We start from the raw sequence: 27521 nt of genomic DNA, 5'->3' as shown, positions 1-27521 counted from the left end.
GTTATTACTGGGGCAGAGGTTATTATAGGGCGGGGGCTCGGTGAGAATGTTATTACTGGGGGCAGGGGCGATTATAGGACGGGGGCACAGTGAGAATGTCATTACTGGGGGCAGGGGTGATTATAGGGCGGGGGCTCGACGAGAATGTTATTACTGGGGCAGAGGTTATTATAGGACGGGGGCACAGTGAGAATGTCATTACTGGGGCAGGGGCGATTATAGGACGGGGGCACAGTGAGAATGTTATTACTGGGGCAGAGGTTATTATAGGACGGGGGCACAGTGAGAATGTTATTACCGGGGAAAGAGGCGATTATAGGACCGGGGCTCGGTGAGAATGTTATTACAGGGGCGATTATAGGATGGGGAATCAATGAGAATGTCATTACTGGGGCGATCATCGCTTGCAGTACCGTCCAGACCTCCGCCGCCCGAGGTGTCCAAATTCCAGACTTCTGGGATCCCAAGATAAATGCAGGTTGTCGGCTCCGTGTTGTCAGACGCCGGGAACAGCGCCTGGCCCCGCCCCGTGACGCAGGGTTGTGGGCGGGGCCTGCGGTGCGGCTGTAGCTGAAGCTGGAGATGCTGCTCAGACCGGAGACCCCGAGAGTCCAAGAGCGGAGCCGCCGGGAGGAGGATGGTGTGAACGGGAGGATGTGGCTGCAGCTGCTGTGTGCGACCTGCTGTGGGCTGCTGAGTGCAGGTGAGCGGCTGGGGCCCCCCAACTGTGTAACTGGGCCCCCCTTCCCTCGGACCCCCTTACTGTGTAACTGAGCCCCCCCCAACTGTGTGACAGCCCCCCTTCCCTCGGACCCCCTTACTGTGTAACTGAGCCCCCCCCAACTGTGTGACAGCCCCCCTTCCTTCGGACCCCCTTACTGTGTAACTGGGCCCCCCAACTGTGTGACAGCCCCCCTTCCCTCGGACCCCCTTATTGTGTAACTGAGCCCCCCCCCCAACTGTGTGACAGCCCCCCTTCCCTCGGACCCCCTTACTGTGTAACTGGGCCCCCCAACTGTGTGACAGACCCCCCCCCCCCCCAACTGTGTGACAGACCCCCTTCCCTCGGACCCCCCTAACTGTGTAACTGGGCCCCCCAACTGTGTGACAGACCCCCCCAACTGTGTGACAGATCCCCTTCCCTCGGACCCCCTTACTGTGTAACTGGGCCCCCCAACTGTGTGACAGACCCCCCCCCCCAACTGTGTGACAGGCCCCCCCAACTGTGTGACAGAACCCCCCCCTTCCCTCGGATCCCCTTACTGTGTAACTGGGCCCCCCAACTGTGTGACAGACCCCCCCCCCCCAACTGTGTGACAGACCCCCCCCTTCCCTCGGATCCCCTTACTGTGTAACTGGGCCCCCCAACTGTGTGACAGACCCCCCCCCCCCCAACTGTGTGACAGCCCCCCTTCCCTCGGACCCCCTTACTGTGTGACTGGGCCCCCCCAACTGTGTGACAGACCCCCCTTCCCTCGGACCCCCTTACTGTGTAACTGGGCCCCCCAACTGTGTGACAGACCCCCCCCCTTACTGTGTAACTGGGGCCCCCCCAACTGTGTGACAGACCCCCCCCCCTTACTGTGTAACTGGGCCCCCCCAACTGTGTGACAGACCCCCCCTTATTGTGTAACTGGGCCCCCCCAACTGTGTGACAAACCCCCCCCCCCCTTACTGTGTAACTGGTCCCCCCCCAACTGTGTGACAGACCCCCCCCCTTACTGTGTAACTGGGCCCCCCCAACTGTGTGACAGACCCCCCCCCCCTTACTGTGTAACTGGGCCCCCCCAACTGTGTGACAGACCCCCCCCCTTACTGTGTAACTGGGCCCCCCCAACTGTGTGACAGACCCCCCCCCCCTTACTGTGTAACTGGGCCCCCCCAACTGTGTGACTGACCCCCCCCCTTACTGTGTAACTGGGGCCCCCCAACTGTGTGACAAGACCCCCCCCCCCTTACTGTGTAACTGGACCCCCCCCCCAACTGTGTGACAGACCCCCCCCCTTCCTTCGGACCCCCTTACAGTGTAACTGGACCCCCCCCCCCCAACTGTGTGACAGACCCCCCCCCTTCCTTCGGACCCCCCAAGTGTGTAACCGAGACGCCCATGAGTGTGTAACTGAGACCCCCCCTGGGCCCCCTAGGTGTATAACTGAGACCCCTTTCCCCCAGATCCTCCAAGTTTTCTCCCCGGGACCCTCTTCCCGTGTTACTGGGACCCTCCCCGAGTGTTTAACCAGGACCCCCACACGTTCCCCTTCGGACTGTAACCGGGACCCACCCAGTGTGTAACCGAGACCCCCCTTTGAGTGTGAAATCAGGATCCTCCACGAGTGTGTAACCGGAACCCGCTCAGTATGTGACTGAGACACCCCCTCCCCGAGTGTGTAACTGGACTCTCCCCCCTCCCAACTGAAGTCGCTGGACCCCCCCATAGACCTCCCAAGTGTGTAACCGGGAACCACCGCACCTCCCAGGATCCCTCGAGTGTTTCCGTGAGACCCCTTGAGTCTGTAACTGGGACCCCCCCAGCTCCCCCTGGGTGTGGAACCAAGATGTCCACGAGTGTGTAACCGAGATTCCCCCCCCAGTGTCTCCCTGGGACCCCCCCTTCCCGAGTTTGTAACGGGAACCCTTTCCCCTAAGGCCTCTTGCACACGAACTTATTATCTTTCCGTGTCCGTTCGTTTTTTTTTTTTTAGGACCCATTCACTTCAATGGGTCCACAAAAAAAAAACGGAAGTTATGGTATGCTTTCCGTTTCCATATGTCCGTATTTCCGTTCCGCAAAAAAATAGAACATGTCCTATTATTGTCCACATTACGGACAAGGATAGTACTGTTCTATGAAGGGCCAGCTGTTCCGTTCTGCTAAATACGGAACGCACATGGATGTCATCCGTATTTTTTGCAGATCCGTTTTTTGCTGACCTCAAAATACATACGGTCGAGTGCAAGAGGCCTAAGTGTGTAACTGGGACCCTCCCCCCTTGGGCCCCCTCAGTATTTAACCGAGAACCCCCCCTTCTGCATGTGTAACCAAGACGCCTCCGAATTTGTAATCGAGACCCCCCCTCCAGAACCCCCGAGTGTGTAACTGAAAACCCCCCTGGGTGTATAACGGAACCCCCCCCCCCCCCGGACCCTCCGAGTGTATCCCTGGTACCCCCCCTCCCCAAGTGTGTAACTAACTGGTATCTGAGACCTTCCTCCTCCCTCTTCCCCCCCCAGGTGTGTAATCGGGACCCCCCTTCCAATTCAGACTCCCCCAAGTGAATAACCAAGACCTTCCCCGGACCCACCCGAGTGTGTAACCGAGACACCCCCGCTCTAGACCCTAACCCTGGGACCCCCCTTTCCGAGATTGTAACCGGGACTCTTTTCCCCAAGTGTGTAACCAGGGCCCTCCCCCCTTGGACCCCCTGAGTGTGTAACTGAGACCCCCCCCCCCCCTTCCGCAGCGGAGTGTCTCCCCGGGACCCCCTTCCCCCACAATTGTGTAACCGGTACCCCGCACCTCCCCCCGAGTGTTTCCGTGAGACCCCTTGAGTGTGTAACCGAGACCCCCCTGAACCCCCTGAGTGTGTAACCAAGATGCCCACGAGTGTGTAACCGAGGCCCCCCCCCCCTCTCCCTCCAGATGCCACCTTCCCGAGTTTGTACCCAGAACCCTTTCCCCCAAGTGTGTAACTGGTCCCCGCCCCCTTGGACCCCCTGAGTGTGTAACCATGATGCCCACAAGTGTGTAACCGAGACCCCCCCTCCAGACCCCCTTCCCGAGTTTGTACCCAGAACCCTTTCCCCCAAGTGTGTAACTGGTACCCGCTCCCTTGGACCCCCTGAGTGTGTAACCAAGATGCCCACAAGTGTGTAACCGAGACCCCCCCTCCAGACCCCTTCCCGAGTTTGTAACTGGAACCCTTTCCCCTAAGTACTCTTGCACACAAACTTATTTTCTTTCCGTGTCTGTTCCGTTTATTTTGCTGAACCATTCACTTCAATGGTCCACACAAAAAAAAACGGTAAGTTACCTTCCGTGTGCATTCCATTTCCATATGTCCGTATTTCCGTTCCTCAAAAAAATAGAACATGTCCTATTATTGTCCGCATTACGGACTAGGATAGTACTGTTCTATGAAGGGCCAGCTGTTCCGTTCTGCTGAATACGGAACGCACATGGATGTCATCTGTATTTTTTGCAGATCCGTTTTTTGCTGACGTCAAAATACATACGGTCCGTGTGCAAGAGGCCTAAGTGTGTAACTGGGGACCCTCCCCCCTTGGGCCCCCTCAGTATGTAACCGATTTTTCCCGGGACCCCCCCCCTTCACCGAGTTTGTAACCGGAACCCTGTATTTACCGCTCCTCTGCTGTACCCCCAACTCTGTGTCCTCTGTATTACCGCTCCTCTGCTGTACCCCCATCTGTGTCCTCTGTATTACCGCTCCTCTGCTGTACCCCCAACTCTGTGTCCTCTGTATTACTGCTCCTCTGCTGTACCCCCATCTGTGTCCTCTGTATTACCGCTCCTCTGCTGTACCCCCATCTGTGTCCTCTGTATTAACCGCTCCTCTGCTGTACCCCCATCTCTGTGTCCTCTGTATTACTGCTCCTCTGCTGTACCCCCATCTCTGTGTCCTCTGTATTACCGCTCCTCTGCTGTACCCCCATCTCTGTGTCCTCTGTATTACCGCTCCTCTGCTGTACCCCAACTCTGTGTCCTCTGTATTACCGCTCCTCTGCTGTAGACCCCCATCTGTGTCCTCTGTATTACCGCTCCTCTGCTGTACCCCCATCTGTGTCCTCTGTATTACCGCTCCTCTGCTGTACCCCCCATCTGTGTCCTCTGTATTACCGCTCCTCTGCTGTCCCCCCATCTCTGTGTCCTCTGTATTACCGCTCCTCTGCTGTACCCCCATCTCCTGTGTCCTCTGTATTACCGCTCCTCTGCTGTACCCCCATCTCTGTGTCCTCTGTATTACCGCTCCTCTGCTGTACCCCCATCTCTGTGTCCTCTGTATTACTGCTCCTCTGCTGTACCCCCATCTCTGTGTCCTCTGTATTACCGCTCCTTTTGCTGTACCCCCATCTCTGTGTCCTCTGTATTACTGCTCCTCTGCTGTACCCCCCATCTCTGTATTACTGCTCCTCTGCTGTACCCCCCTTCTGTGTCCTCTGTATTACTGCTCCTCTGCTGTACCCCATCTCTGTGTCCTCTGTATTACCGCTCCTCTGCTGTACCCCATCTCTGTGTCCTGTGTATTACCGCTCCTCTGCTGTACCCCCCATCTCTGTATTACCGCTCCTCTGCTGTACCCCCATCTGTGTCCTCTGTATTACCGCTCCTCTGCTGTACCCTCATCTCTGTGTCCTCTGTATTACCGCTCCTCTGCTGTACCCCCCATCTCTGTATTACTGCTCCTCTCCTGTACCCCCATCTGTGCCCTCTGTATTACCGCTCCTCTGCTGTACCCCCATCTGTGTCCTCTGTATTACCGCTCCTCTGCTGTACCCCCATCTCTGTATTACTGCTCCGCAGCTGTACCCCCATCTGTGTCCTCTGTATTACCGCTCCTTTTGCTGTACCCCCCATCTCTGTGTCCTCTGTATTACTGCTCCTCTGCTGTACCCCCATCTTGTGTCCTCTGTATTAACCGCTCCTCTGCTGTACCCCTATCTCTGTGCCCTCTGTATTACCGCTCCTCTGCTGTACCCCCCATCTCTGTGTCCTCTGTATTACTGCTCCTCTGCTGTACCCCCATCTCTGTGTCCTCTGTATTACCGCTCCTCTGCTGTACCCCCATCTGTGTCCTCTGCTGTACCCCCATCTGTGTCCTCTGTATTACTGCTCCTCTGCTGTACCCCCATCTCTGTGTCCTCTGTATTACCGCTCCTCTGCTGTACCCCCATCTCTGTGTCCTCTGTATTACCGCTCCTCTGCTGTACCCCCATCTCTGTGTCCTCTGCTGTACCCCCATCTGTGTCCTCTGTATTACTGCTCCTCTGCTGTACCCCCATCTCTGTGTCCTCTGTATTACCGCTCCTCTGCTGTACCCCCATCTCTGTGTCCTCTGTATTACCGCTCCTCTGCTGTACCCCCCATCTGTGTCCTCTGTATTACCGCTCCTCTGCTGTACCCCCATCTCTGTATTACTGCTTCTCTGCTGTACCTCCATCTCTGTGTCCTCTGTATTACCGCTCCTCTGCTGTACCCCCCATCTGTGTCCTCTGTATTACTGCTCCTCTGCTGTACCCCCATCTGTGCCCTCTGTATTACCGCTCCTCTGCTGTACCCCCATCTCTGTGTCCTCTGTATTACCGCTCCTCTGCTGTACCCCCATCTCTGTATTACTGCTCCTCTGCTGTACCCCCATCTGTGCCCTCTGTATTACCGCTCCTCTGCTGTACCCCATCTGTGTCCTCTGTATTACCGCTCCTCCTGCTGTACCCCCATCTGTGTCCTCTGTATTAACCGCTCCTCCTGCTGTAACCCCCATCTCTGTGTCCTCTGTATTACCGCTCCTCTGCTGTACCCCCATCTCTGTGCCCTCTGTATTACCGCTCCTCTGCTGTACCCCCATCTCTGTGCCCTCTGTATTACCACTCCTCTGCTGTACCCCCATCTCTGTGTCCTCTGTATTACCGCTCCTCTGCTGTACCCCCATCTGTGTCCTCTGTATTACCGCTCCTCTGCTGTACCCCCATCTCTGTATTAACGCTCATCTGCTGTACCCCCATCTGTGTCCTCTGTATTACTTCTCCTCTGCTTTACCCCCATCTCTGTGCCCTCTGTATTACCGCTCCTCTGCTGTCACCCCATCTCTGTGTCCTCTGTATTACTGCTCCTCTGCTGTACCCCATCTCTGTGTCCTCTGTATTACTGCTCCTCTGCTGTACCCCCATCTGTGTCCTCTGTATTACCGCTCCTCTGCTGTACCCCCATCTCTGTGTCCTCTGTATTACTGCTCCTCTGCTGTACCCCCTTCTGTGTCCTCTGTATTACTGCTCCTCTGCTGTACCCCATCTCTGTGTCCTCTGTATTACCGCTCCTCTGCTGTAACCCCCATCTCTGTATTTCCGCTCCTCTGCTGTACCCCCATCTGTGTCCTCTTGTATTACCGCTCCTCTGCTGTACCCCCATCTCTGTTGTCCTCTGTATTACTGCTCCTCTGCTGTACCCCCATCTCTGTGTCCTCTGTATTACCGCTCCTCTGCTGTACCCCCCATCTCTGTATTACTGCTCCTCTGCTTGTACCCCCATCTCTGTATTACTGCTCCTCTGCTGTACCCCCATCTCTGTGTCCTCTGTATTACCGCTCCTCTGCTGTACCCCCATCTCTGTGTCCTCTGTATTACCGCTCCTCTGCTGTACCCCCATCTCTGTGTCCTCTGTATTACCGCTCCTCTGCTGTACCCCCATCTCTGTGTCCTCTGTATTACTGCTCCTCTGCTGTACCCCCATCTCTGGTGTCCTCTGTATTACCGCTCCTCTGCTGTAACCCCATCTCTGTATTACTGCTCCTCTGGCTGTACCCCCCATCTCTGTGTCCTCTGTATTACTGCTCCTCTGCTGTAACCCCCAATCTCTGTGTCCTCTGTATTACCGCTCCTCTTCTGTACCCCCATCTCTGTGTCCTCTGTATTACCGCTCCTCTGCTGTACCCCCATCTCTGTGTCCCTCTGTATTACCGCTCCTCTGCTGTACCCCCATCGCTGTGTCCTCTGTATTACCGCTCCTCTGCTGTATCCCCCATCTGTGTCCTCTGTATTACTGCTCCTCTGCTGTACCCCCATCTGTGTCCCTCTGTATTACCGCATCGCTTCTGCTGTACCCCCATCTCTGTGTCCTCAGTATACCGCTCCTCTGCTGTACTCCCCCCATCTCTGTTTCCTCTGTATTACTGCTCCTCTGCTGTACCCCCATCTGTGTCCTCTGTATTACCGCTCCTCTGCTGTACCCCCATCCTCTGTGTCCCCCTGTATTACCGCTCCTCTGCTGTACCCCCATCTCTGTGTCCTCTGTATTACCGCTCCTCTGCTGTACCCCCATCTCTGTATTACCGCTCCTCTGCTGTACCTCCATCTTGTGTCCTCTGTAATTACCGCTCCTCTGCTTGTACCCCCATCCTCTGTTGTCCCTCTGTATTACCGCTTCCTCTGCTGTATCCCCATCTGTGTCCTCTGTTATTACCGCTCCTCTGCTGTACCCCCATCTCTGTATTACTGCTCCTCTGCTGTACCCCCATCTCTGTGTCCTCTGTAATTACCGCTCCTCTGCTGTACCCCCATCTCTGTGTCCTCTTGTATTACCGCTCCTCTGCTGTACCCCCATCTCTGTGTCCTCCTGTATTACCGCTCCTCTGCTGTACCCCCATCTGTGTCCTCTGTATTACTTCTCCTCTGCTGTACCCCCATCTCTGTGTCCTCTGTATTACCGCTCCTCTGCTGTACCCCCCCTCTGTGTCCTCTGTATTACTGCTCCTCTGCTGTACCCCCATCTGTGTCCTCTGTATTACTGCTCCTCTGCTGTACCACCCATCTCTGTGTCCTCTGTATTACCGCTCCTCTGCTGTACCCCCCATCTCTGTGCCCTCTGTATTACCGCTCCATCTGCTGTACCCCATCTCTGTGCCCTCTGTATTACCGCTCCTCTGCTGTACCCCCATCTCTGTGTCCTCGGTGCTTTCCTCATCCTCTGATTATTTTACTCCCCCATCGTCTCTTTCTTCCTCTGTGTGGCCTCCAGACTCTGTTATTACGCTTCCATTAGCGGCTGTGCAGCGTCTGATGGACGAGCGCCGATGCTGGTGATTAGCGGTCACTTTGTGCATTTCATGTTGTGCTTCTTGGAGCTGAGACTTCTCCTCGCTGTGTCTTCATTCTGCTGTGACCTTAGGAGGAGGGAGGGGGTTATACTTCTAGAACTGAGCTCGTGTTCTGTCCCTCTTATGTCCTGACTCCCCATTATACCCCATGTCCAGTATTATTAACCCCTTCATCTGCTCTGAAAATAACATTTCCTCCTTATCTGTAGCGGAGGATTATAATGACTCCCATCAGGTTCAGTGAAGGTGTCTGCCTCAGTACCTGCTGGGGACATCGTCTTCATCACAGAAAATAGAGAGATCTCCTCTTCCATCCCCATCTTCACTTTAAAGGGACTGTCAGCAGTTTCGACCATGTTAAACTGCTGACAGCAGTATTGCAGGGGGCTCGGAGAGCGGGACTCTATGTGTAACAACTTTCCAGAAGACTCCTCTGCCGTGAGTGACTGCTGTAGCAGTCTCCTGGGAAGATGCACATGTTGTCAGAAGGTGCCCTGGGCCCCGCCCCCTCCTGCCCCTGGGCCCCGCCCCCTCCTGCCCCTGGGCTCCACTTCCTAATTAATTCTGAAGCAGAATACTCCACGCTTTCGAACTAGGGGAGTAATCCATGTAAAAATCCACCCATATACAAAAAAAAAAACCTGCAGCATTGTAAAAAAACAAACACATCTGAGGTTTTCTGGTGGATATTTTTGCAACGCGTCAAGGTACCCCGGAAAACTGGGTGGCTGTAAAATACCTCACCGCAGAACCTGCCTCGGCCCTCCTGAACTCTCCCAGGAGCAGAATCATATTCCTATCGACTCCACAATACGGACGGTAATCCTACGCTCCCCAGCACCTACCTACTGCCGTCAGCATCACCTATATCACACTCCCTTTCACACTGCTTCATACGTGAAAAGACAGTCTGATGGTGGAGGTGACGCCCATATGTTCTCCTTGTTATGTACAGTATTATATATATTTGGACAGGACTGATGAGGTGACGCCCAGTGTTCTCCTTGTTATGTACAGTATTATATATGAGTAACAGTCTGAGGGTGGAGGGTGACGCCCATTGTTCTCCTTGTTATGTACAGTATTATATATATTTGGACAGACTGATGGAGGTGACGCCCAGTGTTCTCCTTTTATGTACAGTATTATATATGAGTACAGTCTGAGGGTGGAGGTGAACGCCCAGTGTTCTCCTTGTTATGTACAGTATTATATATGAGTACAGTCTGAGGGTGACGCCCAGTGTTCTCCTTGTTATGTACAGTATTATATATATTGGACAGACTGATGGAGGTGACGCCCAGTTGTTTCTCCTGTTCATGTAATAGTATTATATATAAGGACAGTCTGGTGGAGGTGACCTCGTCTTCTCGTCATATACAGTATTATATACAGTTGCAGAGAAAAAGTATGTGAACCCTTTGGAATTCTATGGATTTCTGCACAAATTGGTGATAAAATGTGATCTGATCTTCATCTAAGTCACAACAATAGACAATCACAGTCGGCTTAAACTAATAACACACAAAGAGTTAAATGTTACCATGTTTTTATTGAGCACACCATGCAAACATTCACAGTGCAGGTAGAAAAAAGTATGTGAACCCCTTGGATTTAATAACTGGTTGAACCTCCTTTGGCAGCAATAACTTCCACCAAACGTTTTCCTGTAGTTGCAGATCAGACACAACGGTCAGGAGTAATTCTTCACCATTCCTCTTTACAAAACGTTTCAGTTCAGCAATATTCTTGGGATGTCTGGTGTGAATCGCTGTCTTGAGGTCATGCCACAGCATCTCCATCGGGTTGAGGTCAGGACTCTGATTGGACCCACTCCAGAAGGGCGGATTGTCTTCTGTTTAAGCCATTCTGTTGTTGATTTACTTCTATGCTTTGGGTCGTTGTCCTGTTGCAGCACCCATCTTCTGTTGAGCTTCAGCTGGTGGACAGATGGGCCTTAAGTTCTCCTGCAAAATGTCTTGATAAACTTGGGAATTTATTTTTTTCCTTCGATGATAGCAATCCGTCCAGGCCCTGACGCAGCAAAGCAGCCCCAAACCATGATGCCCCCACCACCATACTTCACAGTTGGGATGAGGTTTTGAGGTTGGTGTGCTGTGCCTCTTTTTTCTCCACACATAGTGTTGTGTGTTTTCTTCCAAACAACTCCACTTTGGTTTCATCTGTCCACAGAATATTTTGCCAGTACTGCTGTGGAACATCCAGGTGCTCTTGTGCAAACTGTAAAAGTGCAGCAATGTATTTTTTGGACAGCAGTGGCTTCCTCTGTGGTATCCTCCCATGAAATCCATTCTTGTTTAGTGTTTTACGTATCGTAGATTCGCTAACAGGGATGTTAGCATATGCCAGAGACTTTTGTAAGTCTTTAGATGACACTCTAGGATTCTTCTTCACCTCATTGAGCAGTCTGGCGCTGTGCTCTTGCAGTCATCTTTACAGGAACGGCCACTCCTAGGGAGAGTAGCAGCAGTGCTGAACTTTCTCCATTTATAGACACTATGTCTTACCGTGGACTGATGAACAGCAAGGCTTTTGGAGATACTTTTATAACCCTTTCCAGCTTTATGCAAGTCAACAATTCTTAATCGTAGGTCTTCTGAGAGCTCTTTTGTGCGAGGCATCATTCACATCAGGCAATGCTTCTTGTGAAAAGCAAACCCAGAACTGGTGTGGTGTTTTTTAGAGGCAGGGCAGCTGTAACCAACACCTCCAATCTCATCTCATTGATTGGACTCCAGTTGGCTGACACCTCACTCCAATTAGCTCTTGGAGATGTCATTATCCTAGGGGTTCACATACTTTTTTCCACCTGCACTGTGAATGTTTGCATGGAGTTGTTCAATAAAAAACATGGGTAACATTTATTCTTTGTGTGTTATTAGTTTAAGGCAGACTGTGATTGTCTATTGTTGTGACTTAGATGAAGATCATATCACATTTTTATGACCAATTTTGTGTAGAAATCCATATAATTCCAAAGGGGGGTTCACATACTTTTTCTTGCAACTGTATAGTGGACAGTCCCTGGTGAAAGGTGAACCCAGTGTTCTCCTTTTCATGTACAGTATGATATACAATGACAGTCTGATGGTGAAGGTGACCTCGTCCTTCTCGTCATATATCAGTATTATATATATGGACAGTCTGATGGTGACGCCCAGTGTTCTCCTGTTCATGTACAATATTATATATAAGGACAGTCTGGTGGGAGGTGACGTTCAGTGTTCTCCTGTTCATGTACAGTATTAAATATAAGGACAGTTCTGATGGTGAAGGTGACCTCGGTCTTCTCGTCATATACAGTATTATATATATGGACAGTCTGGTGACGCCCAGTGTTCTCCTTGTTATGTACAGTATTCTATATGAGTACAGTCTGATGGTGGAGGTGACGCCCAGTGTTCTCCTGTTCATGTACAGTATTATATATATGGACAGTCTGATGGTGACGCCCAGTGTTCTCCTGTTCATGTATAGTATTATATATTAGGACAGTCTGGTGGAGGTGACCTCGGTCTTCTCGTCATATACAGTATTATATATATGGACAGTCTGATAGTGACGCCCAGTGTTCTCCTGTTCATGTACAGTATTATATATTAGGACAGTCTGGTGGAGGTGACGCCCAGTGTTCTCCTTGTCATGTACAATATGATATATAAGGACAGTCTGATAGTGAAGGTGACGCCCAGTGTTCTCCTGTTCATGTACAGTATGATATACAATGACAGTCTGATGGTGAAGGTGACCTCGGTCTTCTCGTCATATACAGTATTTATATATATATGGACAGTCTGGTGACGCCCAGTGTTCTCCTTGGTTCATGTAGCAATATTATATATTAAGGACAGTCTGGTGGAGGTGACGCCCAGTGTTCTCCTGTTGCAGTGTACAATATTAATATATTAAGGACAGTCTGGTGGAGGGGACGCTCAGTGTTCTTCCTGTTCATGTACAATATTATATATAAAGGACAGTCCTGATGGGTGAAGGTGACCTCGGTCTTCTCGTCATATACAGTATTATATTATATGGGACAGTCTGATGGTGACAGCCCAGGTGTTCTCGCTGTTTCATGTACAATATTATATATAAGGACAGTCTGGTGGAGGTTGACGCCCAGTGTTTTCTCCTGGTCATGTACAATATTAGTATATAAGGACAGTCTGATGGTGAAGGGTGACCTCGGTCCTTCTCGTCATATACAGTATTATATAATATGGACAGTCTGATGGTGACGCCCAGTGTTCTCCTGTTCATGTATAGTATTATATATAAGGGACAGTCTGGTGGAGGTGACGTTCAGGGTTCCTCCTGGTCATGTACAATATATAGTAGAAGGACAGTTTTGATGGGTGAAGGTGACGCTCAGTGTTCTTCTTCTCCTTGTCATATACAGTATTATATATTAGGACAGTTTTAGCGGGACGGCAGTACATGACGGGTGTTAGTTTCGCACTGTCTGGGACTTTTAAATGCCCTGTTGCTGGAGTTCGATGGATTCGTGCAGCCACAGTTCGTGCTTTCTGGAGGGAACCATGGCTTTGGAGTCCTGGTGGGGAATTCACTGGACAAACTTTTTCCGCAATCCAGACCTCAAAGGTCCCTTCTTTGGGGATAGAGTCCACTCTGGACCTACAGTCCCTTGGTGCCAATCTTTGAGGGGGCTTAACAACTCCTCCTCCTATAGATGGATTTCATGTACTGCTTGGCTTCCTATAGTCAGAAGTTGGTACCCTTCTGTTCCCTAGATTCCCCTACAACCCATGCTCCACCTTCTAAAAGTAGTGCGTCCACGGTTGGATTGGTCCCGCGGCATCACGCCTGGACGGCTGCTACTCCCCTTTCGTTTGCCTCTGAGGTGCCCTAGGATTTCTGGCACCAACACATGGATGGAGCTCCGTTCACCCTAGTTAGACCTCAGGAAAAGGAGTAGCCTGCGAGAGAAAAAGGGCTTCTCGGAGCCGACACACGGCGGCCCTCCGAGTCTCCTAATTGGGGTATACCAGCCTCCGTTTTGGCTCTGAATAGTGACCTGACCACAGGATAGGGCTTCCAATGGACCTGGAGTGGAAAAAGGGGGCGCCACAGAGATACACACAGTACCTTCTGTGGGGGAAGGGGTTACTCACAACAGCTATTGGTATGCCCGGGTGAATAATATCACCTTGTCTCCTGAAAAAAAGCTCATCAACTCACTTTCCTTTGCCGATACGATTCTATAATAGTCAAGCTGAACAGCACACGAAGCCCTTTTGGGCAGTGAGGATTGAGAAAACCTCTCGCTCAGCAGCAACCCTTTGAATTCAGACAGTAGTTTCCCACACAATATCACGAGACCCCCAGTACTCCCAACCAAATCTACAGAGAGGGAAAAGGGCCAAAATATGAAAAAGGAAAAACTGAATAATAGACTAAAGATAAAAATGGGTTAGTAAAAAGGAAAAACTGAAAAAAAAAACTTGAAAAAACCTAAAAAAATAAAAAATGGATTAGTAAAAGAAAACAGAAATCTTCAGTTACGGGAAGTCTTGCTATTTACATTGAGATTCAGTAAATGTTACCTTAAAGGGGTTCTGCACTGTCATTTAACTGATGATCTATCTTCTGGATTGATCATCAGCTTCTGATCGACCGGGGTCTGACACCCAGGACCCCCGCCGATCAGCTGTTTGAGAAGGCAGGCGGCGCTCCAGCAGCGCCGCGGCCTTCTCACTGTTTTACCCGCCGGCCCACTGACGTCACGACTAGTATCAACTAGTGTGGGTGCGGCTAAGCTCCATTCAGGTGAACAGTAGCTTAGCCCCGACCACGCTAGTTGATACTAGTCGTGGACGTCAGTGGGCCGACGGCCCGGCGTTAAACAGTAAGAAGGCCGCGGCGCTGCTGGAGTGCCGCTGCCTTCTCAAACAGCTGATCGGCGGGGGTCCTGGGTGTCGGATCCCCAGAGTATAGATCATCAGTTAAATGAAAGTGCAGAACCCCTTTAAAACCAAACCTCACATACAAAAAAAACAAAAACCCTTGGAAAACATACAACTGTATAGGACTGAATTAACACATCAATGTCTTGGAGGGTTCACCTGAAAACCGTACAGGAGAATTTCTACCCACTCCAGGCCATTGAAAATGTTAATTTGCCCAGCCCCAAACCAGCTTCAGATTCATTTTACCAAAGAAACAGGATTTAACCATTACAAGGGTCCCAAAAAAACGTTAGTTTTTTTTTTTTAATAGGGGGAAGGGAAAAATTCTATTTAAATTTAGTTCTTAAAGTTCCTCCATTTTCTTTAAATACAAACAGTAAAATGGTTTACCAAAGACCTTAATTTAACAATGATGTTAGAGACTACATATGACGGTATATACATCATGCACGGCGGCATCAAAAAAGCAACAAAGGTTTGGTGCCAAAAATCACCATGCAAGTTAGTGCACAGCAGCACCTGTATCAAAAAGGTGCACCCGCGGCACCAATGAAACCCAGTGTCCTACCCTACAGATGATGGAAATCTTCAGACACCTTCGTTTTTGGGGTTTCTTGACAGGGTGGATCGTTCAATAGTTGGAGATCCTAGACATAAGAGGGAGTCACAGGAAGGTAATCCTATATGTTCCTGGATGACCCTACGGGGCCCTACAATAACCCTGTTTGTCTATCCATAGAGTATCCCACTAGTTGGGCCCCCGTCCGGAACCTAACCCTGGAATTGCGTTCCCTATTTTGCCCTGAGTAGATCCCGACATGCACGGTTTCTGAGGCGGCAAACAATCCTCTCATCAGGGGAACATAAAAAGCGGGGCTATAAGTAGTTCACTTACTGGAGAAGATATCCGCCAGCAAATACAAAACCGCTGGGAAAAGTTAATTCCCGGTGTAGTGAAGTGCACAGATGGGCAAAGGGAAAAAGAAGAGGGGCAGATAGAGGACCCCCTCTCCTAATTGCGGTTTACGATTGACGCCGCAGGCATGGATGTTACCTCAACATCCATGCCTGTGGCGCCTGCTGTGCACTTTTTTGGCACCCATCTGTGCACTTCACTCCACCGGGAATTACCTTTCCCAGCGGTTTTGTATTTGCTGGCGGATACCTTTCCCAGCAAGTGAACTACTTATAGCCCGCTTTTATGTTCCCCTGATGAGAAGATTGTTTCCGCCAGAAACGTGCATGTCGGGATCTACTCAGGGCAAAATAGGGAATGCAATTCCAGGGTTAGGTTCCGGACTAGGCCCAACTAGTGGGATACTCCGTGGATAGACAAACAGGGTTATTATAGGGTCATCCAGGGACATACAGTACAGACCAAAAGTTTGGACACACCTTCTCATTCAAAGAGTTTTCTTTATTTTCATGACTATGAAGGCAATCAAAACTATGAATTAACACATGTGGAATTATATACATAACAACAAGTGTGAAACAACTGAAAATATGTCATATTCTAGTTCTTCAAAGTAGCCACCTTTTGCTTTGATTACTGCTTTGCACACTCTTGGCAGTCTCTTGATGAGCTTTCAAGAGGTAGTCCCCTGAAATGGTCTTCCAACAGTCTTGAAGGAGTTCCCAGAGATGCTTAGCACTTGTTGGCCCTTTTGCCTTCACTCTGCGGTCGCAGCTCACCCCAAACCATCTCGATTGGGTTCAGGTCCGGTGACTGTGGAGGCCAGGTCATCTGGCGCAGCACCCCATCACTCTCCTTCATGGTCAAATAGCCCTTACTTTCAAAGTTTTCCCAATTTTCGGCTGACTGACTGACCTTAATTTCTGAAGTAATGATGGCACATTGTTTTTTCTTTACTTAGCTGCTTTTTTCTTGCCATAATACAAATTCTAACAGTCTATTCAGTAGGACTATCAGCTGTGTATCCCACCTGACTTCTCCTCAACGCCACTGATGGTCCCAACCCGCATTTTATAGGCAAGAAATCCCACTTATTAAAGCTGACAGGGCACACCTGTGAAGTGAAAACCATTTCAGGGGACTACCTCTTGAAGCTCATCAAGAGAATGCCAAGAGTGTGCAAAGCAGTAGTCAAAGCAAAGGTGCTACTCTGAAGAAACTAGAATATGACATATTTTCAGTTGTTTCACACTTGTTTGTTATGTATATAATTTCCACATGTGTTAATTCATGATTTGATGCCTTTCATAGTCATGAAAATAAAGAAAACTCTTTGAATGAGAAGGTGTGTCCAAACTTTTGGTCTGTACTGTATAGGATTACCTTCCTGTGACTCCCTCTTATTTCTAGGACCACCACTGTCAAGAAAGCACCCCCCCCCCCCCAAATCGAAGGTGTCTGAAGATTCATCATCTGTAGGGTAGGACACTCCGGGTTTCATTGGTGCCCCTGCCGTGCACCTTTTTGATACAGGTGCTGCTGTGCACTAACTTGCATGGTGATTTTTGATTCCGCCGTGCCTTATGTATATAAAGACCTTAATTTACCCTTCTCTAGCACACAAAATTAGAAACTCTACTGAATTCCAGGAACCGATCTCTTTCCTCTCTGAGCATCACATTTTCACATTTTACCGTTCATATTGGGATTTAAAATCTGCTTCATTGATCCATGACCTTGGCTGTCCCGAGTTCTCTGCCTTTGCAAAGAACCATGTCTGGGACCATTACTCCACCTTTCTGAATAAACCACTTCACGTCTAGGTGTGGTTCTGGGGTACTTAACATGCCTGTGTCTGTTGCCATTAGCAACGTCACAATATCGTGCAATTTGCATGCAGGGAATACGGGCACAACAACGAATAGCTTGTCTCCCTGCACAATACCTTGTCTGGGCACATGGTGATCTGACTTGATGCACAACATTAACCATCCCAGCATGACTAGATCCCACACTACCATCTGTATTGAGTCCACTTACCACGACCTCATTTGAGGAATCTTCTGCATTGTGTTAACACTTCCAACTCCAGGGTCAGACACATTGTCCATCTCCATCCCTGAGTCGGTTCCACTATGTGACCCACAGTCCTCAGACTTCTCCAAACCTACAGCCCATACATTTCCTCTAATCCCAGACACATTGTCCATCTCCATCCCTGAGTCGGTTCCACTATGTGACCCACAGTCCTCAGACTTCTCCATACCTACAGGCCCATACATTTCCTACTAATCCCAGACACATTACTCTCTAACGGTTGTTTCACTGACTCTGGCTGCACTAAGCACTGAGAATGTTCATCTTCTGTCCTCCTGCAGAGAGGCAGACAATTCCCTTACAGCACCCTGTGCATGCGTCAGGCTTTCAGATAAACCATTCATTTTCTTGCGCAGCTCAGTATTACACCTCCCAGTACATTCATACTCAGGGCTAGCTTCAGCTGCCTGCTGGAACAAGAGTTCTCAATTTAACAATTTCCACTTTTAAATCTTCCACTTCTCCTTCCAATCTCAGCTTCAGCCTACAGACTCCTGATATTTATCCGCTATTCACCCAGCAGCAAAAATCAGAGCATACTTGCCTTTCCTTTTGCGCCATTTTTCTGCTACCGATCAGGTTTGCTACAACCTTTGGAGCCTCAGTAGATCCCAGCATAGCTTGAAGAATGGCCGCCTTGTCCTTCAACTTGGCAACTTCTTTAAAAATACTTTCCATTGCACAGGAATACAAACACCACAATGGTTGCTACAAAAAAAACACACAGGTGCCGATCTCTAGGAGTTGTCCCAATACTTTGGCACAGAACTACAAGTACCTCCTTTCTACACTGTAGTACCCGTAATTAATTATGCCAAACAATTCTACAATTCAGTGTAACAGCCACAGATATACAAACATTAAGCAGAATCATCAACTATAGGGACGATTTCACCGCTAAACTGCCCTAATGCTCACACAGTGATTCCTGTATCAGACTGGTCACTGCGCTATACCATAACCGAACACTCAACCGATATCCAGCACAAAACTTACCAAAACAAAATCAAACTGTACATAGGTTACAAAAAGACAAGATAACTATATCTTGACAAAACTTACATTTGAGGCAAAAAACAACCAATACTAAATGAATTCCTTGTTAAAACCTGCAGCGTCAACTCACCAAGATGTCTGCCAAAGCACATGGTCTTCACCCCACACAATGGAAAATAAATGGCCGACAAACCCACATGGCCTTCACACAAAGGAAGCCAAGATAGGTGTCTACAATATCCAGCAATAGAAAACCAAACTGAACAAAACAGTTTTATATTCCATGTTCCCACACCCCGAAACCAGAGCAAACCTCCACTCAGCGGGTGATTTACAGGTTAACAATATAAAAAATACCGTATTTTTTCGCCCTATAAGAATGCATCGGCCCATAAGAAAAAATATTTTTTTAACCAAAAGGTGTGCTTTTGGTGGGTTTTGAACTAATGGGGGGATCTGTGGGTGACACTGTTATGGGGGATCTGTGGGTGACACTGTTATTGGGGGATCTGTGGGTGACACTGTTATGGGGGGATCTGTGGGTGACACTGTTATGGGGGGATCTGTGGGTGACACTGTTATGGTGGGATCTGTGGGTGACACTGTTATGGGGGATCTGTGGGTGACACTGTTATGGGGGATTCTGTGGTGACACTGTTATGGGGGACTCTGTGGGTGACACTGTTATGGGGGGATCTGGGGTGACATATAATATATATATATATATATATATATATATATATATATATATTTATTTATATTAGAGCATCTTATGCTATGTGTTATCCACAGATTTCCCCCCCCCCCCCATAAGTGTCCCTGCTGTGTGAATGACCCCCAATACAAGGTGTGGGGGTCGCATCTGGTTTTATAATGACAGTGGGGCCCGTGCAGTGACTGTATTCTACTACACGGGCCCCGCTCACTGATAATAATCTTATCTATAATTGTATTGCATTGTTAATATATAAAAGTTCAGGGTAATCAGCTCCTGTATACCGTACTTACAAGCGCTCGTAGAAGAGAGGAGGCAGGCCGGGAGGATAGGTGCTGGCAGCGTGAGTCACTACGTCATGCGCCCACGCCGCCTGCTTCATTCATAAAGTGGGCGGCGCATGCGCGTGACATAGTGACTCACACAGCCAGCGCCCGTCCTCCTGGCCTGCCTCCTCCCAACTCTCTGCTACGAGCGCTTGTAAGTACGGTATACAGGCGCTGATTACCCTGAACTTTTATATATTAACAATGCCTACAATTATAGATAAGGTTATATACCGTGAGAGGGGCCCGTGTAGTAGAATACAGTCACTGCACGGGCCCCGCTGTCATTCTAAAACCAGATGCCGGCCCCCAGCCCCTCCTCCCTCTCAGCTGATACACACCCGCGCACGGCATCGCGGCGCGGCGTATGATTGAAAATTCGGAAAAATGCAGCATTCGCCCCATAAGACACACTAGCTATTTCCCCCCCACATTTAGGGGGAGTAAAGTGCGTCTTATAGGGAAGAAAATACGGTACTCTTTAAATACGGTCTCTAATGTACAAACACTATAAAACAAATTGCTGCCACTATAAACCTCTATAAAATTGCCTTTTACAAAATCACAGTATTATGAAAGTTAAGAAGTTACAAAAAAACCAACAATACTCTGTACTGCTCAGCACACACATCACAATCTCTCTGTACAATCAACACAACGAGAAGCACTTTACCCTCTTCTTACACCCTTGACGAGCAGATAACAACCACATACACCAAAAGGTTCTTTCAGTAGATATCAGTACACAGATTTAAATTCCACAAAGAGCAAAAATTAGAGTAAGGAAAAGGATTTTATTACCTTATGCCGGCCTTTTTTGCTTTTGAAAATTAAGCTGTGTCTCCTTTAACCACTTACCCGTCACGCTAACGCCGAAAGGCGTCATTTCTGCGGCGCTCCCAGGTCACACTAACGCCGATTGGCGTCATCTCCAGCGTGAGCCGAGATTTCCTGTGAACGCGCGCACGCTCACAGGAACGGAAGGTAAGAGAGTGGATCTCCAGCCGCCAGCGGCGATCGTTCGCTGGCAGGCTGGAGATGTGATTTTTTTAACCCCTAACAGGTATATTAGACGCTGTTTTGATAACAGCGTCTAATATACCTGCTACCTGGTCCTCTGATGGTCCCCTTTGTTTGGATCGACCACCAGAGGACACAGGTAGCTCAGTAAAGTCCCACCAAAGCACCACACTACACTACACTACACCCCCCCACCGTCACTTATTAACCCCTTATTAGCCCTGATCACCCCTGATCACCCCATATAGACTCCCTGATCACTCCCCCTGTCATTGATTACCCCCCCTGTCATTGATCACACCCCTGTAAAGCTCCATTCAGATGTCCGCATGATTTTTACGGATCCACTGATAGATGGATCGGATCCGCAAAACGCACAACTGACGTCCTGAATGGAGGCCTACAGGGCGTGATCAATGACTGTGGTGATCACCCCATATAGACTCCCTGATCACCCCCTGTCATTGATTACACCCCTGTCATTGATCACCCCCCCCTGTAAAGCTCCATTCAGACGTCCGCGATGATTTTTACGGATCCACTGATAGATGGATCGGATCCGCAAAACGCACACTGACGTCTGAATGGAGCCTTACAGGGGCGTGATCAATGACTGGTGATCACCCCCATATAGCTCCCTGATCACCCCCTGTCATTGATTACACCCCTGTCATTGATCACCCCCCTGTAAAGGCTTCCATTCAGACGTCCGCATGATTTTTTCGGATCCACTGATAGATGGATCGGATCCGCAAAACACATACAGGCGTCTCCTGGAGCCTTCCAGGGGGGGTGATCACCCCATATAGACTCCCTGATCACCACCCCTGTCAGGCTGCATTCAGATGTCCGTATAATTTTTACGGATCCACGGATACATGGATCAGATCCGCAAAACACATACGGGACATCTGAATGGAGCCTTATAGGGGGGTGATCAATGACAGGGGGGTGATCACCCCATATAGACTCCCTGATCACCCCCCCCTGTCATTGATCACCCCCCCTGTCATTGATCACACCCCTGTAAAGCTCCATTCAGACGTCCGCATGATTTTTACGGATCCACTATAGATGGATCGGATCCGCAAAACGCATACGGACGTCTGAATGGAGCTTACAGGGGCGTGATCAATGACTGTGGTGATCACCCCATATAGACCTCCTGATCACCCCCCTGTCATTGATTACCCCCCTGTCATTGATTACCCCCCTGTCATTGATTTACCCCCCTGTCATTGATTACCCCCCTGTCATTGATTACCCCCCTGTCATTGATTACCCCCCTGTCATTGATTACCCCCCTGTCATTGATCACCCCCCTGTAAAGCTCCATTCAGACGTCCGCATGATTTTTTACGGATCCACTGATAGATGGATCGGATCCGCAAAACACATACAGGCGTCTCCCTGGAGCCTTACCCCCATATAGACTCCCTGATCACCCCCCCTGTCAATTGATCACCCCCCCTGTCAGGCTGCATTCAGATGTCTGTATGATTTTTTACGGATCCACGGATACATGGATCGGATCCGCAAAACACATACGGACATCTGAATGGAGCCTTATAGGGGGGGTGATCAATTGACAGGGGGGTGATCACCCCATATAGACCTCCCTGATCTTCCCCCTGTCATTGATCACCCCCCTGTCATTGATCACCCCCCTGTAAGGCTCCATTCATACATTTTTTTGGCCCAAGTTAGCGGAATTTTTTTTTTTTTTTTTCTTACAAAGTCTCATATTCCACTAACTTGTGTCAAAAAATAAAATCTCACATGAACTCACCATACCCCTCACGGAATCCAAATGCGTAAAATTGTTTTAGACATTCATATTCCAGACTTCTTCTCACGCTTTAGGGCCCCTAGAATGCCAGGGCAGTATAAATACCCCACATGTGACCCATTTTCGAAAGAAGAACATTCCCAGGTATTCCGTGAGGGGCATATTGAGTCCATGAAAGATTGAAATTTTTGTCCCAAGTTAGCGGAAAGGGAGACTTTGTGAGAAAAAAATAAAAAATATCAATTTCCGCTAACTTGTGCCAAAAAACAAAATTTCTATGAACTCGCCATGCCCCTCATTGAATACCTTGGGGTGTCTTCTTTCCAAAATGGGGTCACATGTGGGGTATTTAAACTGCCCTGGCATTCTAGGGGCCCCAAAGCATGAGAAGAAGTCTGGGTATCCAAATGTCTAAAAATGCCCTCCTAAAAGGAATTTGGGCACCTTTGCGCATCTAGGCTGCAAAAAAGTGTCACACATCTGGTATCGCCGTACTCAGGAGAAGTTGGGGAATGTGTTTTGGGGTGTCATTTTACATATACCCATGCTGGTGAGATAAATATCTTGGTCAAATGCCAACTTTGTATAGAAAAAAATGGGAAAAGTTTGTCTTTGCCAAGATATTTCTCTCACCCAGCATGGGTATATGTAAAATGACACCCCAAAACACATTCCCCAACTTCTCCTGAGTACGGAGATACCAGATGTGTGGCACTTTTTTGCAGCCTAGGTGGGCAAAGGGGCCCATATTCCAAAGAGCACCTTTTGGATTTCACAGGTCATTTACCTACTTACCACACATTAGGGCCCCTGGAAATGCCAGGGCAGTATAACTACCCCACAAGTGACCCCATTTTGGGAAGAAGACACCCCAAGGTATTCCGTGAGGGGCATGGCGAGTTCCTTGAATTTTTTAATTTTTTGTCACAAGTTAGTGGAAAATGATGATTTTTATTTTTTATTTTTTTTTCATACAAAGTCTCATATTCCACTAACTTGTGACAAAAAATAAAAACTTCCATGAACTCACTATGCCCATCAGCAAATTCCTTGGGGTCTCTTCTTTCTAAAATGGGGTCACTTGTGGGGTAGTTTACTGCCCTGGTATTCTAGGGGCCCAAATGTGTGGTAAGGAGTTTGAAATCAAATTCTGTAAAAAATGACCAGTGAAATCCGAAAGGTGCTCTTTGGAATATGGGCCCCTTTGCCCACCTAGGCTGCAAAAAAGTGTCACACATCTGGTATCCTCCGTACTCAGGGGAAGTTGGGGAATGTGTTTTGGGGTGTCATTTTACATATACCCATGCTGGGTGAGAGAAATATCTTGGCAAAAGACAACTTTTCCCCATTTTTTTATACAATGTTGGCATTTGACCAAGATATTTATCTCACCCAGCATGGGTATATGTAAAAAGACACCCCAAAACACATTCCTCAACTTCTCCTGAATACAGAGATACCAGATGTGTGACACTTTTTGCAGCTAGGTGGGCAAAGGGGCCCATATCCAAAGAGCACCTTTCGGATTTCACTGGTCATTTTTTTACAGAATTTGATTTCAAACTCCTTACCACACATTTGGCCCCTAGAATGCCAGGGCAGTAGAAACTACCCCACAAGTGACCCCATTGGAAAGAAGAGACCCCAAGGTATTTCGTGATGGGCATAGTGAGTTCATAGAACTTTTTATTTTTTGTCACAAGTTAGTGGAATATGAGACTTTGTAAGAAAAAAAAAGAAAAAAAAAAAATCATAATTTCCGCTAACTTGTGACAAAAAATTAAAAGTTCTATGAACTCACTATGCCCATCAGCGAATACCTTAGGGTGTCTACTTTCCGAAATGGGGTCATTTGTGGGGTGTTTGTACTGTCTGGCCATTGTAGAACCTCAGGAAACATGACAGGTGCTCACAAAGTCAGAGCTGCTTCAAAAAGCGGAAATTCACATTTTTGTACCATAGTTTTGTAAACACTAACTTTTACCCAAACCATTTTTTTTTTTACCCAAACATTTTTTTTTTATCAAAGACATGTAGAACAATAAATTTAGAGCAAAATTTATATATGGATCTCGTTTTTTTTTGCAAAATTTTACAACTGAAAGTGAAAAATTTCATTTTTTTGCAAAAAAATCGTTAAATTTCGATTAATAACAAAAAAAAGTAAAAATGTCAGCAGCAATGAAATACCACCAAATGAAAGCTCTATTAGTGAGAAGAAAAGGAGGTAAAATTCATTTGGGTGGTAAGTTGCATGACCGAGCAATAAACCGCTAAAGTTGTGGAGTGCCGATTTGTAAAAAAGGGCCTGGTCTTTAGGGGGGTATAAACCTGTGGTCCTTAAGTGGTTAAGTTCTGCTGATAACGGGGGGGGGGAATTATCTCCCTAACTGTGCTCGCCAACTGTTGTAGAAATATTAATAGTAGAAATCCGCTCTCATCAGACTTTGTGTAAGGAAAGGTAAAAATCTCAGCCGCAGTCCGAGTCAGACACAGGTGTTACCATGTTCAGTTCTGCTGAGCACTCCCCAGCTTCTGCCCAGTCTGTACACTTTTATTGTCTACTCACAAAAGGTGTACAATAGAAAAGGGGGCCGGCCCATCACCCGACCACTTACTTCCTGTAACAAGGATGCAGGAAGTGATGCATACAGGAAGTGATGGCATACAGGAAGTGATGGCATACAGGAGATGATGGCATACAGGAAGTGATGGCATACAGGAAGTGATGGCATACAGGAAGGTGATGACATACATGAAGTGGATGACATAGCTGAAGAAGACAAGACACATCATTTTAGATAACATAGCCAGCTCACAAACACATGGTATTCCTATAACCACTGGAGGTAACCCCAATCCATCATCGGCTCAGTGATCAATGCCAGATAAAGTTGCTATGATCCTCATGGCATGTTTATTTACAGGACACGTCATTATCTCCCAGCGGCTGATCAGGCGCACTAGAGACAACAAACCGTTCTTTCATATATTGTTCTCCTAACAATGCATCCACCGCCAAGCCAATAAATGGCGTCTTGTGCGGGGGCCCTAGCCGGTGTCCATACATCATCAACAAAACCTGAAGAAGTCCTGAACACATTCAGTCTCTCGCCCCCGGACCCACAGCCCACCGCTTAGCACATGGACCATGCGCCGACGGAGACCTCTGGGCGCCCGGCAGCTAGTGACAGGAAAATACACGGGAAGATATCCACTCCAATGGTTTACCCTGACACTGAGAGACATGGTGACAATACACAATATTATAAAACCATCCTAATAACATTTCCACAACACGCCCAATGTTCTCCTTGTAATGTACACTATATATAAAGGACAGTCTGATAGTGGAGGGGGTGCTTAGTCTTCTTCTTATGTCCAGTATTCTATTTAAGGACAGTCTGATTGTGGAGGTTGACGCTCAGTCTTTTCCTTGTCATGTACAGTATTATATGTAAGGACAGTCTAATGGTGGAGGTGACGCCCAGTGTTCTCCTTCTCATGTACAGTATTATATATGAGTACAGTCTGATGGTGGAGGTGACGCCCAGTGTTCTCCTTATTATGTACATGTATTCTATATGAGTACATGTTGGATAGTGGAGGTGACGCCCAGTGTTCTCCTTGTTATGTACAGTATTCTATGAGTACAGTCTGGTGGAGGTGACGCCCAGTGTTCTCCTTGTTATGTACAGTATTCTATATGAGTACAGTCTGATGGTGGAGGTGACGCCCAGTGTTCTCCTGTTCATGTACAGTATTTTATATTTATGGACCGTCTGGTGGAGGTGACTCCCAGTGTTCTTTTCCTTTTCATGTATAGTTTTTATAAGGACAGTCTGGAGGTGAACGCCCAGTGTTCTCCTGTTCATGTACTGTATTATATGTAAGGACAGTTTGTTGGAGATGGACGCTCAGTCTTCTAGTCATGTACAGAATTATATGCAAATACAGTCTGATGGTGGTGACGCCCAGTGTTCTTCTTGTCATGGGACAGTCTAATGGTGGAGGTGACACCCAGTGTTCTCCTGTTCATGTACAGTATTATATATAAGGACAGTCTGCATTGTGGAGGTGACGCCCAGGTTCTCCTTGTTATGTACAGTATCTATATGAGTACAGTCTGATGGTGGAGGTGACGCCCAGTGTTCTCCTGTTCATGTACAGTATTATATATAAGGACAGTCTGATTGTGGAGGGGACGCCCATGTTCTCCTTGTTATGTACAGTATTCTATATGAGTACAGTCTGATGGTGGAGGTGACGCCCAGTGTTCTCCTGTTCATGTACAGTATTTTATATTTATGAGCAGTCTGGTGAGGTGACCTCCCAGTGTTCTTCTCCTTTACATGTATAGTTTTATAAGGACAGTCTGGAGGTGACGCCCAGTGTTTCTCCTGTTCATGTACAGTATTATATATAAGGACAGTCTGGTGGAGGTGACGCCCAGTGTTCTCCTGTCATGTACAGTATTATATATAAGGACAGTCTGGTGGAGGTGACGCCCAGTGTTCTCCTGTTCATGTACTGTATTATATATAAGGACAGTCTGTTGGAGGTGACGCTCAGTCCTTCTAGTCATGTACAGTATTATATGCAAATACAGTCTGATGGTGGTGCTCAGTCTTCTCCTTGTCATGTACAGTATTATATGTAAGGACAGTCTAATGGTGGAGGTGACACCAGTGTTCTCCTGTTCATGTACAGTATTATATATAAATACAGTCTGGAGGTGACGCTCAGTCTTTTAGTCATCTACAGTATCTCTGCAAATACAGTCTGGTGGAGGTGACACCCAGTGTTCTTCTTGTCATGTACAGTATTATATATAAGGACAGTCTGGTGGAGGTGACGCCCAGTGTTTCTTGTCATGTACAATATTACAT

At 48.2% G+C, this 27521-nt stretch overlaps 1 protein-coding gene across 1 annotated transcript in view; it reads left to right on the top strand.

Annotated features, from left to right (window-relative positions):
- The first annotated feature begins 590 nt into the window (after positions 1–590).
- The window catches only part of LYPD1 (LY6/PLAUR domain containing 1), a 43544-nt gene continuing 16613 nt past the window's right edge, over positions 591–27521 (top strand). The window contains exon 1 of the mRNA XM_040439953.1: positions 591–703. Within this exon, the coding sequence (XP_040295887.1) occupies positions 655–703 (49 nt within the window). The 5' untranslated portion in view covers positions 591–654. The remainder of the gene's footprint in view (positions 704–27521) is intronic.

Source organism: Bufo bufo, chromosome 7 (assembly GCF_905171765.1).
Source record: "Bufo bufo chromosome 7, aBufBuf1.1, whole genome shotgun sequence".
In the NCBI taxonomy this organism is placed as follows: Eukaryota; Metazoa; Chordata; class Amphibia; order Anura; family Bufonidae; genus Bufo; species Bufo bufo.
This window is presented reverse-complemented; position numbering and strand designations above follow the sequence as displayed.